Source organism: Crinia signifera, chromosome 12 (assembly GCF_055691185.1).
Source record: "Crinia signifera chromosome 12, ASM5569118v1, whole genome shotgun sequence".
In the NCBI taxonomy this organism is placed as follows: Eukaryota; Metazoa; Chordata; class Amphibia; order Anura; family Myobatrachidae; genus Crinia; species Crinia signifera.
The window spans coordinates 2,396,887-2,415,197 of record NC_139228.1 but is presented as its reverse complement, the minus strand read 5'-3'; the positions used below and the strand labels follow the sequence as shown (position 1 = coordinate 2,415,197).

The 18,311-nt window shown below is 46.0% G+C and overlaps 1 protein-coding gene across 3 annotated transcripts in view; it reads right to left on the bottom strand.

Moving 5' to 3' along the window:
• The window catches only part of CHRNB2 (cholinergic receptor nicotinic beta 2 subunit), a 79,504-nt gene extending 67,661 nt beyond the window's left edge, over positions 1-11,843 (bottom strand). Inside the window, exons 1-7 of one of the 3 annotated variants that reach the window (XM_083166978.1) lie at positions 11,705-11,843; positions 11,342-11,412; positions 7,547-7,685; positions 6,802-6,853; positions 6,652-6,707; positions 6,075-6,135; positions 1,652-1,704 (exon numbers count right to left, since the gene is read on the bottom strand). In XM_083166978.1, coding sequence (XP_083023104.1) covers positions 1,652-1,704; positions 6,075-6,135; positions 6,652-6,707; positions 6,802-6,853; positions 7,547-7,685; positions 11,342-11,364 — 384 coding nt within the window. In that variant the 5' untranslated portion in view covers positions 11,365-11,412; positions 11,705-11,843. Of the gene's footprint in view, positions 1-1,651; positions 1,705-6,074; positions 6,136-6,651; positions 6,708-6,801; positions 6,854-7,525; positions 7,686-11,169; positions 11,310-11,341; positions 11,413-11,704 lie in introns of those variants that run through there. The other 2 variants (XM_083166977.1, XM_083166979.1) reach the window with 2 other exon arrangements.
• Positions 11,844-18,311: the final 6,468 nt, after the last annotated feature.

Here is an 18,311-nt window from a genome sequence, read left to right as displayed (position 1 = left end):
GACGTCGGAGACAGACGCATCTATCTTAGGGATGCCACACCATTTAAAAAAGTCCTCATCCTCAATAGGAAACATCCTATCAATCCTCTTAAAGGAACCAACTCGCTTGTCCACATTACTCCACTCCTTTGTTAATATATCCTTAACAACTTTATGGACAGGGAAGCACCTGCCTTGTTTTGATCTGTCCTCAAATAAGGTATCCAACTCAGTTTTCTCTGGTTGCTTATAATTAAGAGTCTTATAGAGGTTTTTTAATACCACTTCCACTAACTCCAGATTAAATAAACGCTCATCTTCGATGACTTCCCCTGACTCCGCAGTGGAACCACCTGAGGCGTTATCAGAACCGGCAATCACTGACCCGCAATCATCATCTCTGTCCAGGCTGGTTTGTGACCTAGACCTTTTACTACTAGTAAACTCCTTTTTAGTCACAAAGTTCTTTTCCATCCATTCTCTAAGCTCAGATATTTGAGAAGATACAGAAACAGCCTCTTTCTTCTTAAGACAATCTTTACACAACACATCTTCACCAATAAATGATTTGTCACATGCCAGGCAAATTTTATCCACTCTTAGAAGTTTTCTTTTTGGCAATTACAGGCACACTAAAAAGAGAGAACAGACTAACTTTTCCTAACCTCAGCGAAAGTAAAGAACCAGTTCTCAGAGGACTTACCTGGGCAGCGGTACATTAGGTTTGGGAGAGGCATCCTCCATGATGTGCAGCGCTTTTCCAATGTCCAACTGTGAATAACAGCAGCGCCTGCTACACCGGCCAGGCACTTCCGGTATTTGGAACGCACGCGGCCCGGCTGTCGCAGACCGCATGCAAGCACGCCAGAAATGCGCGTCACTTCCCTCCGGCGCTACTGTACAGTGCAGCTATAAACAAACGCCGGGAACAGTGACCACGCCAGACATGCTGCCTCTCCCACTGCTCCGGACAACCACCACTATCACCCTAGCCAGAACCGCTTCTTGGGCATACATTTCGGGTGAGTCCTACGCACAGAACACCCGGGCAAGTTTCACCCGTTCTGCCATGTCTTCTTTAGGGTAAGGCACCGCCAATCCCCATAATATTTATAAAGCAGAAAAAAGATCCATGCCGCCGGCCCGGATTAATATTCAGGGTAAGGCACCGCCATCCCCCCGCTGCCAGGTCACCGCATATAGCTTCACCTATACCAGTAACCTAACTACCTGTTTACAGATAGAGGAGACAGGAAAAAAAGTCTATGGTCAGGAGGGAGGTGCTCAGTTATATAGGATATGGAAGAGGAGGAGTTGGATCCTAGGGGAAAAAAAACTACCTGTCTAATTGGGAGAGAGAGAGGGATGAACCCAATGTAATGGCTGCCATGAAGTATGAAGGAGAAAACAAGATTAAAAAAAAAAAAAAACATAAAATAAAAGTTAGGTTGCATAAAGCAGCACCCCCATTATAAAAAGGTGCTCTGACTCCTGGCAGCCTCAGGGTGGAGGCGGATTGCCCGGAAGGAAAAACGTTTAATCTGTTTGGTGCCGGGCCCCGCTTTACTCCCCAGTGTCAGCCCTGTGTCTCCTGAGTGACCAAGAATAAATTAAGAATCTATTTGAGAAGACACGAATATGGGTGTACCAAATGTCATGGTGTGGAATCTACCTTTGTGGTATCTCTTGGGAGGTTGTCCACGTAGAGTTTGTGCTCCAGCTTTCCTGCAGGAAAACAGCAGCAACTGTTAGTGACAGCTAGGTATTATATTAAAGAACAAATTGAAACAGCGCTGTGCAAAATAATCAAATTATTTAAATTAAAACATATTAGCAATAAGCAGACAATACTATTAAACATATATTAAATGAATAAGAGACTCCGGTTTCCCCTTCTTCCTTTAAGAAGATTAGTGCATGCATGCAGATATCAATCCAAACTCTTTTTTAGTATGTTGGTATTAACATGACAACATGGTATCCAGACTCAGTCCCCACCTATGTGCACGCTGGAGTGGTTAGTATACTTGGGTCCCAGCATTAGGGTGAGGATCCGGCTCCCAGCCACCAGTGGAATACTCTGACAGCTGTTGCATTCCTGATAGTTGCGGTCTTATCCGAGGGTATCCACTGGTCCGGTCTGCTTGCTGCCAATCTCAATCCCAGTAGTCCTCTACGTGTTTCTCAGCGGCTTCCTCAGGAGGTATAAAATTGCTATAGCGCATTTCCGCTCTTTATAACGGACTCTTCCGGCTGCGCATGCGCCCATCGTACCGGGCCAGGCCTAGTAAATTCTAAAATGGAAGTCAATTCTAAAACGAGGCCTGACCCGGTACAATGGGCGCATGCGCAGCCGGAAAAGTCCGGTATAAAAAAGCGCAAAAGCAATTTTATATCTCCTGACGAAGCTGCTCAGTATCTACTGAGGCGGAGAAAAGCGTAGAGGACTACGGTGATTGAGATTGGCAGCACGCAGACAGGACCAGTGGATACACTCGGATAAGACCGCAACGGTCGGGACTGCACCAGAGGTCAGAGTATTCCACTGGTGGCTGGGAGCTGGATCCTCACCCTAATGCTGGGACCCAAGTATACTAACCACTCCAGCGTGCACATAGGTGGGGACGGAGTCTGGATGGGTGTGGTATAGTAGCCCGACAGTCGGGATTCCGACAGTCATTAGTCAGACATCGGAATCCCGACTGCACAGCGTGGGGAGCGCAATGAAGCCCCTTGCGGGCACGGTGGCGAGCTGCGATCGTCACCTATTTTATTCTCCCTCTATGGGGGTCGTGGACCCCCACGAGGGAGCAGTCGGGATTTAGACGCCGGAGTAATGACTGTCGGAATCCCGACTGTCGGGGAGCCGTCCGGCACCTGTCTAGATACCATGTCACGTTAATATACTAACCGATTCAAAAGACTGTTTGGATTGATATCTGCATGCATGCACTAATCTTCTTAAAGGAACAAGGGGAAACCTGAGTCTCTTATTCATTTAATATATGTTTAATAGTATTGTCTGCTTATTGCTAATATATGTTGTTTTAATCTAAATCAATCAGATTATTTCGCACAGCGCTGTTTTAATTTGTTCTTTGTTGTTTGCTTTTGGGAAGGGGTTTGGTAATCTCCCTCATTGGAAACAGCTGCAGTGCGAAACAGTAGCAATCAGCGCTCAGAAATCTTGTATATTTACCTAGGCCTTGTCAGGGAGCTCAGTACATAGGCGCAGAACCTACGACTTGCAGCAACCACACAGTGGATGCTAACATGAGATTTATGTCCTTTACTCATAGTCTATTGGGGCACTGGGATACCAAGAGGTACAGACCGGCATTTCAATGACTATATCAAACTGTACAGGATTAAGCGCCTCTTCCTCTATGCCCCAAAGGAGGTCTGAAAAATAGTTTACAAAACCCAGGTAGCGAACCAGAGGGAGGGAAGCATTTTTTTCCCCCCTTCCGACGTCTATACAGCTGCTCATCCACTGGCTTACTGATTATTTGTATCCATGTATGGAGCTGTATCAAACTTAAGCAGTGTACACTGTAATCCTATAGATTGTAAGCTTGCGAGCAGGGCCCTCCTACATTTTGACTGTCTGTAAATACCCTGTTTTGTTGTATCACTGTCTGCTATTGTAAAGCGCAACGGAATATGCTGCACTATATAAGAAACTGTTAATAAATAAATACATACACGGTGCCACTCTGGCTATGGAATGTGACTATATAGTCAGAATCACACAATATTCAGCCACATTAGATGTGTCACACGTTCAGTCAGTATCAAATACAAAATAGGGAGGTATTCAATCAGAGGTCACAACTGTCGGGACGTCCTGACCCTGTCCCGTTCTCGGCCTGCTTGACCGATATTCGGCATATCGAAATAGACATGGATCATCGATACGGCCCTGATCTCGACAATCCACGTCCGGTCTTGGCAAAACAGGCCCTACTGCTGGGTCCGTTCTCCTGGGATGCCTGTTCAATGCTGTCGAGAAAGACAGCACTGAATCCCTATTTCCCCCCATAGACTGTGCAGGGAAGCCTATGCTGACTATCTCATCTGTAGAAGGTATTTGGCATAGGGCGAATAGTCAATCGGCCATGAGCCAGAATCACACTGTATTATACTACTTTCAGACCGCAAATGCCGAGTTGGTGACGTCACATGGGGCGGAGCTGGGCGGCGGCGCGTCATCGGGGGCTCGGGAAGAGGCAGTACTTGGAGCTGACAGTGCTGCCTCCTCCATACTGTGAACCGGACACAGGTCGCTCGACCCAGGCACCCGTTCACACTGCACTTGACACAGGTCATAGCCGTGTTCAACCCTGGTCATTACCAGGGTTGAACACCCGTGTTGCTCAACCCGTGGTGGCCTTTTCAGACCGCACCTTGACCTGTGTTGGGGCTGCAAGAACACGGCAATAACCCGGGTCTAGAGTGTGGTCTGAAAGCGGTATAAGTTTCAATCGTTTGAATCCTACTGACTGTTTTTCGGAGATTGTGCATCTCTCATTTGAATGCTAAAAGCAAGGTTAAGTATTTTAATCAACACTTTAATTATGGCTCTATAACAGTGTACAGAATGTGTCCTGATAAATGTCATCAACAATGCACTTTGATTTAACTTTTTAGGAAATGCAGTTGGTGTGTTAGGCGCCGCTGTGCGCCTGCAAGCTCCAGTGTTACTCACAGTACTGGAGCCGCAGGACGCAGCAGCCGGCGCAATCTTCCCCCGCTTTTTCTGGATGCTCAGGGCGGAAGCGCCGGGCATTGCTAGGCAACGGCCCGAACTTCCGCCCTCCGCACAGCGGCTGACGTAATCAGCTAGGAGGCGCGGGTTTTGAATAAATAGCCGGCGTCTGCTGGACACAGAAGCTGGGTATAGCGTCTTGTTCCTGGTTGTGTCCTGGTCATCCGTGTGCCGGCTCCCCGTATCAGCTCCTGTTTCCTGGAATCAGCGCTGCTGCAGTCCATCCTTCATCTGTGATCCTCAACATCTCTCAGATAAGTCAGGCTTCGCCCTGCATTTCTTTCTACTCCTTGCATACCTGCAATTCCATCTGCATTGTGTTATATCGTGCACGGCCTGGGAAGTACAGCCCCCGGCGGTTGTTCTCCCCCATGCCACGGATCAGGAGTAACTTTATTATTTGTATTCCATCCCTGCGCATTGTTGCGTCCACACCGTGTATTGTGCTACAATTACTACCGGTGCTGTCCATTTGTTATTGTGTGTCATTTTCTGAGCATTGTTGCCCCCTGGGGCTACTGGGGATACCCTGTTCCGTTTTAGGGTTTACTTAGTGTTTCCCCTTACTGTCTCCCAGTCTTGACAGTTGCGTTGTCACCCACAAAGACCTGGTGGCATTGGGGTTGGAGCCGGCCTAACCAGCTCCTTCGGACGCGGCTATTATAGGCGAAGCTTAGCACTGCACCCAACTGTCAACCGCGGTGAAGGGCAATGGAGTCCGGGCCTTGGTTCAGGGTTATTCCCAGAGTCTCGACACCAAGTGTGAAATTTACTAAGATGTGAAATACACTTCACAGGTCATGTTGCTATGGGCAACCAATCAGAAGCTACTTCTTACTTATTTACCACCCTCTAGAAGATAGTAGAGAGGATGTGATTGGTTGCCCATAGCAACATGACCTGTGAAGTGTATTTCACATCTTAGTAAATTTCACCCCAAGTCTCCAGCAGTCCTAACATGTTGTTTAGTTGTACAATGTATATTTTTTGTTTGTTATGTATTGAAAAAGCAATACAAAATATAGGATTTAAAAAGAAAAACAAACAGTACACTCAGATCGAACAAAGTAACAATGAGTTAATGTTAAGGTGCCCATACATGTTCCAATAATTGCATGCATTTTGGACTGCATCGTATGGGCACCTTTAGTAAATAAAGCTGAATAATACCAAATGGAGAACGCAAAAGCACTTTTCAGAAAAACAAACACAAAAGCAGATTTATTAGCACTGTGCATGCCACTGGCATTCAATATTTTTTCTAAAAAAAACAAAACACTATTTTTGGAAATAGGGTTTTTAGAAGAAGCACAAACTGTCCCTTTACCAGATGATTTGCTGAGGATCTCTTGGCCATTTGGCTCAGACTGTAGGACTGTCTTCAGATCCTGAAATATAATCAGAACTTTACAATAAAGACACAGAGAAATATATATATATATGCGGTGATCATTAACCATGCAGTAGGACTGCTGTAGATGTGCACCACTTATATCTACATTACAGGCTTGTAAGAGATTGATAGCACAATCATATGCAGCTCAACAGTCAGACATCAGAGTGGTCTGCGGATTGTACCAGCGTTGGCAGCAGAGAGGGCGATATAGTGATACAGGGCAGACATTGGAACTCTCAAGGAACCAATTACCAAAACCATTTCTGCCAGCAGGCTCCTGAGAAGGTGAGCCAAAAAGTCACCTAACCTAAGACATTAGACTGGTTTAGCTCCTCTACCAGGCTAAACCTGGTCTGGTTGGGTGCAACAACCAGGATAATGAATAAGTGCCAGCAACTATTGAACTACTACATCAAGTAACCATTGATAATAGAGGTGCCCAAGACAACCAAATATCTGTCTGTGCATTTACTTTCAAGTGCTTCATTTATGTTCAGTTATAACTTACATCAGTTACATAGAAAGGGAACTTTGCGATGACTAGGCCATCTTTAGGTTTCAGGTCTGTAACGGAAACAAAAACAGACATCACAGTTTTAATACATTAGGTGTTTTCCATACTCAAGTGGAGGCCGCTGACTTCTGTCCTCCAGATTACCTTTAGCAGGGTTCCTCACAGCGCTGTCAGAGGGGGGTACAGATGCTTTCCCCTATAATTACAAAGAAACATACATGGGAATTATATACACACACCTCCCCTCCCATACACATCTCTTGAAGGGAGACCTTTATGTCCAACAGGTCTAGCAATTAGGCTAAGTCACTGGTTCCTAGTGATTGGATAGGCTGCATTCTCAATGAGGTCACTGGATCCTAGTAAATCCTGATTGGATGCATTCTCAGACATTACTGGCTTTTAGTGACTGGAAAGGCATTGGTCTCAGTCCGTTTCCTAATGGCTCGATAGTGACATCACTGAGAAAGTAGCCTGGCTCTTATTGGATGCACTCTCAATCATGTCACAGCCACTAGCGATACGATTGGGAGCACCCTGAGTTATGTCACTGGCTCGTTGTGATATGATTGGATACACTGCCAACCCACTATCTCTAACTAAAGGTGCCCCTACACGACATACGACAGAAAAGCCAGCAAAGGGGAGTGGCGTGCATGTGAGCATACGCTACCGTGCTCGGGCGGATCTCATCCTTTTCGGTCGGAAACTGAGCGTATTTCTAACACTACACTGTAGCGTAGGGTTAGTTGGTCACACAACTTGGGGACTAAAGCCTAGCGCATTGAAAGGGGTGGCACACCAGCATACATCTCTTCAGGTCACACGATGCAAGTGTAACTACGGTACAATTCCTCATCGTCCCCACCTAAAGCTAGAGATAGGTCACCTGTGAGGCGCCAGGTTTATTTTTACAACAGAAAACAGCTGGCTTAACGACCAGATTACGGCCAAAGAGGTAGGTCCCGTTGAGATTGGCGATGGCGCGCAAGGTCTCCGTCTCCAACCTCAGCTGAACAAAAGCAAAGCTGTAATGAGAAAAAAAAACGTCTTCAAGCACCCAAGGACAGGCAACAACAGGGCATCAGCTGCTCTCATCTCACATACATTATAGGACAATATATGCTGAGCAGGCTTTTCAATGACCTTAAGGATCCAATAACCCACGACCTGCATCCACAGAGATAGTAGTATAACATTAGTTTCCAGTTGCAGTCATTTCCTGTTTGGGAGCTCCTTTGAAAGGGCCAAAAATGCTGGATTCGCTACAGCTTGGCTGGACTTTGTAACCGTTTTATAGAACGTAGGTAAACTAAAACTGAATGGCGAGTATGGGGAGAGACAGGCTGTGGAAGATCGAGACTGTGGAGTGGGTGGCACCAGAAAACCACAATAAGTGCAGCCTCAGGACTGGTTGCACTCTTCACACAGGAACTACCTATAACACCAGCTGTATTACATGAGGCATAGCCCCCCCCACCTATAACACCAGCTGTATTATATGAGGCATAGTCCCCCCCCACCTATAACACCAGCTGTATTACATGACGCATAGCCCCCCACCACCTATAACACCAACAGTATTACATGAGGCATAGACCCCCACCTATAACACCAGCTGTATTACATGACGCATAGCCCCCCACCTATAACACCAGCTGTATTACATGAGGCATAGCCCCCCCCCCCACCTATAACACCAGCTGTATTACATGAAGCATAGCCCCCCCCCCCCCCACCTATAACACCAGGTGTATTACATGACGCATAGCCCCCCACCTATAACACCAGCTGTATTACATGAGGCATAGCCCCCCCACCTATAACACCAGCTGTATTACATGAGGCATAGCCCCCCCCCACCTATAACACCAGCTGTATTACATGAGGCATAGCCCCCCCCACCTATAACACCAGCTGTATTACATGACGCATAGCCCCCCACCTATAACACCAGCTGTACTACATGAGGCATAGCCCCCCCACCTATAGCCCCCCACCTATAACAGCAGTATTACATGAAGCATAGCCCCCCCCCACCTATAACACCAGCTGTATTACATGAGACATAGCTCCCCATCTATAACACCAGCTGTATTACATGACGCATAGCCCCCCACCTATAGCCCCCCACCTATAACAGCAGTATTACATGACGCATAGCCCCCCCACCTATAACACCAGCTGTATTACATGAGGCATAGCCCCCCACCTATAACACCAGCTGTATTACATGAGGCATAGCCCCCCACCTATAACACCAGCTGTATTACATGAGGCATAGCCCCCCCCACTACTATAACACCAGCTGTATTACATGAGGCATAGCCCCCCCACACACCTATAACACCAGCTGTATTACATGAGGCATAGCCCCCCACCTATAACACCAGCTGTATTACATGAGGCATAGCCCCCCCACCTATAACACCAGCTGTATTACATGAGGCATAGCCCGCCCCACTACTATAACACCAGCTGTATTACATGAGGCATAGCCCCCCCCCACACCTATAACACCAGCTGTATTACATGAGGCATAGCCCCCCACCTATAACACCAGCTGTATTACATGAGGCATAGCCCCCCCACCTATAACACCAGCTGTATTACATGAGGCATAGCCCCCCCACCTATAACACCAGCTGTATTACATGAGGCATAGCCCCCCCACCTATAACACCAGCTGTATTACATGAGGCATAGCCTCCCCACCTATAACACCAGCTGTATTACATGACCCATAGCCCCCCCACCTATAACACCAGCTGTATTACATGATGCATACCCCCCCCCCCACCTATAACACCAGCTGTATTACATGATGCATACCCCCCCCCACCTATAACACCAGCTGTATTACATGACGCATAGCCCCCCCCACCTATAACACCAGCTGTATTACATGACGCATAGCCCCCCCACCTATAACACCAGCAGTATTACATGAGGCATAGCCCCCCACCTATAACACCAGCTGTATTACATGACCCATAGCCCCCCCACCTATAACACCAGCTGTATTACATGACCCATAGCCCCCCCACCTATAACACCAGCTGTATTACATGAGGCATAGCCCCCCCACCTATAACACCAGCTGTATTACATGAGGCATAGCCCCCCCACCTATAACACCAGCAGTATTACATGAAGCATAGCCCCCCCACCTATAACACCAGCAGTATTACATGAAGCATAGCCCCCCACCTATAACACCAGCTGTATTACAAGACACATAGCCCCCCCCACCTATAACACCAGCAGTATTACATGAGGCATAGCCCCTCACCTATAACACCAGCTTTATTACATGAGGCATAGCCCCCCACCTATAACACCAGGTGTATTACATGAGGCATAGCCCCCCCACCTATAACACCAGCAGTATTACATGAAGCATAGGCCCCCCCCCCCACCTATAACACCAGCAAAACCACAATAAGTGCAGCCTCAGGACTGGTTGCACTCTTCACACAGGAACTACCATACAGCTATGATACGAGTGCACAAAGTGCTCATGTCTAGTGTTTCATGCTAGGCCGTTATAAGGGGATGCGGTTGTATTGTCGACCAGACTTAGGTCGACAGTTATTAGGTCGACAGGCAACAAGGTCTACAGGTGTCTAGGTCGACATGGGACAAGGTCAACATGCGTTAGGTCGACAAGGTTTTTTTCACTGTATTTTGAGCTGACTGGCTGTATTTCCCGCCCTACCATCCACCTCGCGACCTAACACATGTCGATTTAACGCATTTGTCGACCTAAACACGTCGACCTTGTCCCATTTTGACCTAGACACCTGTCGACCTCCGCCCATGTCGACCTAGTACCCTGTGGACCTCCGCCCATGTCGACCTAGAACCCTGTGGACCTAAGTCGGGTGGACAATACGATCCACAGCCGTTTTAAGCAGGGCTCACCTTAAATTGATGACCTCCCAACAGTAGGGATTTCTGTGGTCGGTATACAGACATCGGATTCCCAACTGTTAAATGCCCGACAGTCGGGATCCTGACTGACAGGGACTATTCTCCCTTACATCCATGACATCCATAGAGGGAGAATAGAACCTGTGGGACGTCATTGTGCTCACCCCCCCATCAGAGTACCGGCATACCACGCCCCGTTTATGTGCCTTTCTGAAACAGACTGCTGCTCTCTGGTAGGCACCACTTAAACAGATGTCGTTGCACATGTGCATGGCATCTACTTACATTAAACATAACGCTTGAGGGAAGCCCTGCACCTGTAGGTGATGGTATGCCCCCATTAATGGGGTAGAGAGGCTCTACCACCCCCATTAGTGACAGCGTCCGGCATGTGCACCCCCGCAACCCCAGGGCTCTGCCAGCTTCAATTTTAGCAGGAACACTACGTGACCTATATCAGAGGTAGGCAACCTGTGGCACTCTCATATCCCAGCATGCCAAGCAAAGATTTATCATACCCTAGCAGTAACTGTGGCAAGAGACACTGGCACATGTAGTGGATTGCTGAAGGTTGTTTACCCCTGAACAGGATTCATCAGTGTGGACCATTCCGGGAAAAATGGGCTACTGGAGATTGTGAAAGGTCCAGCTACCAGCCCCTCGGCCAGCATTGATTAGATAGAGATGTTCAGGTAGATATAAATTAGGGTGCAGGTAACACGACTACTAGAGTTCAGTAAATCACCGATACCATTTTCGATCACGCTGCATCATCTTCACGCGTACTGGCCCGTAGTCTTTGAAAACTGTAAAAATTTCATCCTGAAACAAAACATAGCCAGCCTTCAGCATGACCGGAAAGATCTGTACTGGCCATTCACAAGTAATAGCACACTGAGCAATAATAGAACACAATGTCCCAGCTTGAAATTTGTTGGTGCAGAGGGAGCAGAGCAAGCCACCTTGCCCACTAAATGGGGTCACATTATCAAGCATACAAAACACCCGAAAACACTGCGGTCATCCGTTTCCACACTGACCTTATGACTGAACACTTTTCCTCTGGCATTCAGGGCTATATGAGACTACCTACCAAAATATGAAGCAGACTTACCTCGCTTACATCATATGGAATATTCCCAACATAGACGTGCTTACTATCTGATGAACAAGAGAAAATATTACATGAAAAAAATATAAACACCACTCAACAACCAAGAAGTTTAAGCTGTGTACACGGTGCAATAACGTTGGCAATATGGTCGCTGAGCAATTTGTGCTGCAGCGATAAATCGCCGGGGGCAAGCTCCCGTGTTCAGCCACCTAATGGTCACAGCTCCCCCGGCAGAGTCTCCTGTTCATCAGCAGCCTTTCTTGCATATGCAGCTACACTACAACAGCAGACATATCCTAATATCTATCCATGTGTGGGCACCTTTTAGTTGTCAGATCCAATCAGATATCTATCAAATATCCTTACAAACCCAGAGCACACCTGAACATGGTGCCACACACACACACACACACACACACACACACACACACACACACACACACACACACACACACAGAACGATTGAGTAAACGATCAGAGGGTTTACTCAATAGTCTTCCCCCACCTCCGTCACCCCCGCCACTAGCAAACATGGAGAGAGGCCAGCTGAGGGCATGGGATTTCAAATGAATAGGGCAGCTGATGATTTTACTGAGAGAGGGGGTGACTGCGGAGTTGCAGCCTTGGGCAGGGAGAGGTGCGTGCGAGATGCCGGTGCCAAGACATTCTAACATTGTTCATCATGCCAACACATGGAGCGATAATCACAGACATTAATACATATCTTATGATCAGGCGCTGAAAGTTCAACAACATGTAGCCATTCCCCTTCGCTGTTATCTTTCCACCTGCTGAAGGGGTCAGCAGGGTCGATTAACGTCCTTATAACTAACACTGCAACAGCAAAGCCATCCCAATAACACTGCAACAGCAAAAGCCATCCCAATAACACCGCAACAGCAATGCCACCCCAATAACACCGCAACAGCAATGCCACCCCAATAACACCGCAACAGCAATGCCACCCCAATAACACCGCAACAGCAATGCCACCCCAATAACACCGCAACAGCAATGCCACCCCAATAACACCGCAACAGCAATGCCACCCCAATAACACCGCAACAGCAATGCCACCCCAATAACACCGCAACAGCAATGCCACCCCAATAACACCGCAACAGCAATGCCACCCCAATAACACCGCACCAGCAATGCCATCCCAATAACACCGCAACAGCAATGCCATGCCAATAACACCGCAACAGCAAAGCCATCCCAATAACACCGCAACAGCAATGCCATCCCAATAACACCGCAACAGCAATGCCATCCCAATAACACCGCAACAGCAATGCCATCCCAATAACAGTGCAACAGCAATGCCATCCCAATAACACTGCAACAGCAATGCCATCCCAATAACACTGCAACAGCAATGCCATCCCAATAACACTGCAACAGCAAAGCCATCCCAATAACACTGCAACAGCAAAGCCATCCCAATAACACTGCAACAGCAATGCCATCCCAATAACACTGCAACAGCAATGCCATCCCAATAACACTGCAACAGCAATGCCACCCCAATAACACCGCAACAGCAATGCCACCCCAATAACACCGCAACAGCAATGCCACCCCAATAACACCGCAACAGCAATGCCACCCCAATAACACCGCAACAGCAATGCCACCCCAATAACACCGCAACAGCAATGCCACCCCAATAACACCGCAACAGCAATGCCACCCAATAACACCGCAACAGCAATGCCACCCCAATAACACCGCAACAGCAATGCCACCCCAATAACACTGCACCAGCAATGCCATCCCAATAACACTGCAACAGCAATGCCATGCCAATAACACTGCAACAGCAAAGCCATCCCAAATAACACCGCAACAGCAATGCCATCCCAATAACACCGCAACAGCAATGCCATCCCAATAACACCGCAACAGCAATGCCATCCCAATAACAGTGCAACAGCAATGCCATCCCAATAACACTGCAACAGCAATGCCATCCCAATAACACTGCAACAGCAATGCCATCCCAATAACACTGCAACAGCAAAGCCATCCCAATAACACTGCAACAGCAAAGCCATCCCAATAACACTGCAACAGCAAAGCCATCCCAATAACACTGCAACAGCAATGCCATCCCAATAACACTGCAACAGCAATGCCATGCCAATAACACTGCAACAGCAAACCCATCGCAATAACACTGCAACAGCATGTAGCCATCCCAATAACACTGCAACAGCATGTAGCCATCCCAATAACACTGCAACAGCAAAGCCATCCCAATAACACTGCAACGCCATCCCAATAACACTGCAACAGCAAAGCCATCCCAATAACACTGCAACAGCAATGCCATCCCAATAACACTGCAACAGCAATGCCATCCCAATAACACTGCAACAGCAAAGCCATCCCCATAACACTGCAACAGCAAAGCCATCCCAATAACACTGCAACAGCAAAGCCATCCCAATAACACTGCAACGGCAAAGCCATCCCAATAACACTGCAACAGCAAAGCCATCCCAATAACACTGCAACAGCATGTAGCCATCCCAATAACACTGCAACGCCATCCCAATAACACTGCAACAGCAATGCCATCCCAATAACACTGCAACAGCAATGCCATCCCAATAACACTGCAACAGCAATGCCATCCCAATAACACTGCAACAGCAAAGCCATCCCAATAACACTGCAACAGCAAAGCCATCCCCATAACACTGCAACAGCAATGCCATCCCAATAACACTGCAACAGCAAAGCCATCCCAATAACACTGCAACAGCAAAGCCATCCCCATAACACTGCAACAGCAAAGCCATCCCCATAACACTGCAACAGCAAAGCCATCCCAATAACACTGCAACAGCAAACCCATCCCAATAACACTGCAACAGCAATGCCATCCCAATAACACTGCAACAGCAATGCCATCCCAATAACACTGCAACAGCAAAGCCATCCCAATAACACTGCAACAGCAAAGCCATCCCCATAACACTGCAACAGCAATGCCATCCCAATAACACTGCAACAGCAATGCCATCCCAATAACACTGCAACAGCAAAGCCATCCCCATAACACTGCAACAGCAAAGCCATCCCCATAACACTGCAACAGCAAAGCCATCCCAATAACACTGCAACAGCAAAGCCATCCCAATAACACTGCAACAGCAAAGCCATCCCAATAACACTGCAACAGCAAACCCATCCTAATAACACTGCAACAGCATGTAGCCATCCCAATAACACTACAACAGCAAACCCATCCTAATAACACTACAACAGCAAAGTAGAGGGTTTTTTGTTCACTAGGGAGAAGTGAACTAAAGAGAGAAAGAAGCTTTGTGGGCGCACTCTTATTGTTAGTAAATATGATATTAATTTAAAATTTAACTTTTATTGAGATCCTTATTAAGATAGAGTAACACAAGTCGTTACATAGAATAGAAAGACAGATAGATTAAATGGAGAGAAGATTACTTTATTATATAATGTAGTGTGCTAGCGCTAATTGCTTTTTCACACGTTAATCTCCATTCAGCGCATTAGTTCCTTGTCATCATTGGTATATATACACAATGTGATTTGTAGGCGAAGTTGAATGGTTTGTATCCCTCAATTGGATGGCTGGAATTGCCTAGTGGGATATTAGTTGCCCCAGCAGCAGAGCTTTTAAGGTATTTATAGCTTGTATTGCTCATGCAGTAGGCGTATCCAGTGCAATCAAATTTAGGAATCAAGCTTGTCCAAATTTTAGATACCACACCAGTGTTTCTTCAGGGGTCTCCCACTTAAATACTGAACTGGCCCTTCACTGCTTTGCTTCCAAGTTCGGGAAGTTTTTGGGCAGTTTCAGTGAGGTATGGTGGTATACTTAGGACCGAATTCCAATTCAGCAATTGCCTGGTTAACTGCAGTTAGAGCATTTATAGCTATCTATATACCAAGTATTTTTCTGAAATCATGAGGACCAGTAATGGTAAATTACAGCTGTATAAAGAGACAGGGATTTACCTTTGTTGTAAACCGTAGGTGCCCTTAACGCCACAGAAATAATTAACAGGTAGAGAAAAAATGTATAAACGTGGGAGAGATAAGGTGGGGGGGGGGGGGGGGGGGGGAGAGGAGGATGAAGATTTGAGGAAGAGGAGGATGAAGATTTGAGGAAGAGGGGAGGGAGGAGGTTGAGTGAGAAACAAAGAAAAGGGGAGAGGGGGGAAGTGAATCAAGACGTTTAGAGTTTAGTCACAATACCGGTGATAAAGTCACCAAATTAATGTTCACCTGTAATCAGGCAGTGGGATATATAAGTCACTTGTTGGCAAAAATTGATGAAATGAAAATACTCAGGAAAAATTCAAGAAAAAGTTCAAGACAAAATTGATGATATCACATGGAGTAATTACTGTCCCTTTGTCCCGGTATAGACACTCTTCAATTGTATCCCCTGACACACATTATATCTCTGTGGAGGCTGCTGCATACAGGCATAAAGGCACAGTGAATATCTGCTATTACCAGTGATACTGGCAGTCCTTAATCAGGAGAGTTTCCACAGTAACTGGTAAACAATTTTTATATCCTGAATGTATTGGTGCTGAATCACTGTAAACAAAATAGGCACTGTGACCCTGCGCTGTTACCAATAGTATTGACTTCCAGGAATGAAATAAACACTCTGATGGTTTAAACAATTTTAGCACTGGGTTGTGCGTTTGTGTTATATTAGGTGTCACTCTGCCGCTGGAAGCGGACAGGAGACACTGGTACCTGCGACGCCTGGTCCTGGCGTTATTGGATGTGGGGGGACCTCGGGGGTCCAGTATTGAAGGGAGAGGTGTCCGGGCTGGTGGGGGAGCTGCTAGGCACTGAAAACGCTGCTGCTGCTCCGGCTGGGGTCCGCTGAGACACGTGTTTCGCCGTTGGCTTCCTCAGTATGCGCCATTTTGTTTGAGGCAAGTGCCCTTACTCTTATTGAAATGCGGATCCAATCATCATCTTGCAATGTTTGATTGACATCTCCCCTACCCAATGAATGGGGAGTGTTTGGTTTAGGGACTCAGCGAATGATATTGGTCTATTTTCTGGTGATGTCACCATGTTGACTTCCCTATATACAGCGTGTCTGCTTATTTAGTAGGTTGCATTGAAGTTTGGCTGCTATTGGCAGTATTCGATTATATTGCTGACAACAGGGTTTCACTTAATGAAATAAACAACTTGAGAAAAGGGGCCACGATATAAGAATGAATAATAATAAAAGCTGGCTGAAAAAATTGGCTGAAAGATTGGCTGAAAAAATTGTTGACACAATGTCGACCATTGTGTTGACTATTGGTTGTTTTATTCTATTTTCATTTTTTTGGTTTTTTGTGGGGTTATTGGTTATTCAAGAGGGATAAAAGTGATAAATAAAAATGATAAATAAAATTAAAATAATAAAAATTAAAAATTAATAATAATAATTAAAATTAAGATTAATGATGTAAAATATAAAATATATATGCGCAGTTAAATTGCTGATGAATGGAAAAATAATTGTGAGGGTGATAAAAGGTGAAGTTTGACCAGTATAAGTGCTGGAGTGAAATTGGTCCCTTTATTGGGGTGAAGGTGTGGTTTTATTTATTAGGGAAAAGTTGAAGCAAGTGAAAAAAGTGATGTGGATGGTGTGATTAATGTGTTAATGCGCATATATATTTTATATTTTACATCATTAATCTTAATTTTAATTATTATTATTAATTTTAATTTTTATTATTTTAATTTTATTTATCATTTTTATTTATCACTTTTATCCCTCTTGAATAACCAATAACCCACAAAAAACCAAAATAAAAATGAAAATAGAATAAAACAACCAATAGTCAACACAATGGTCGACATTGTGTCAACAATTTTTCAGCAATCTTTCAGCCAATTTTTTCAGCCAGCTTTTATTATTATTCATTCTTATATCGTGGCCCCTTTTCTCAAGTTGTTTATTTCATTAAGTGAAACCCTGTTGTCAGCAATATAATCGAATACTGCCAATAGCAGCCAAACTTCAATGCAACCTACTAAATAAGCAGACACGCTGTATATAGGGAAGTCAACATGGTGACATCACCAGAAAATAGACCAATATCATTCGCTGAGTCCCTAAACCAAACACTCCCCATTCATTGGGTAGGGGAGATGTCAATCAAACATTGCAAGATGATGATTGGATCCGCATTTCAATAAGAGTAAGGGCACTTGCCCTCAAACAAAATGGCGCATACTGAGGAAGCCAACGGCGAAACACGTGTCTCAGCGGACCCCAGCCGGAGCAGCAGCAGCGTTTTCAGTGCCTAGCAGCTCCCCACCAGCCCGGACACCTCTCCCTTCAATACTGGACCCCCGAGGTCCCCCCACATCAATAACGCCAGGACCAGGCGTCGCAGGTACCAGTGTCTCCTGTCCGCTTCCAGCGGCAGAGTGACACCTAATATAACACAAACGCACAACCCAGTGCTAAAATTGTTTAAACCATCAGAGTGTTTATTTCATTCCTGGAAGTCAATACTATTGGTAACAGCGCAGGGTCACAGTGCCTATTTTGTTTACAGTGATTCAGCACCAATACATTCAGGAA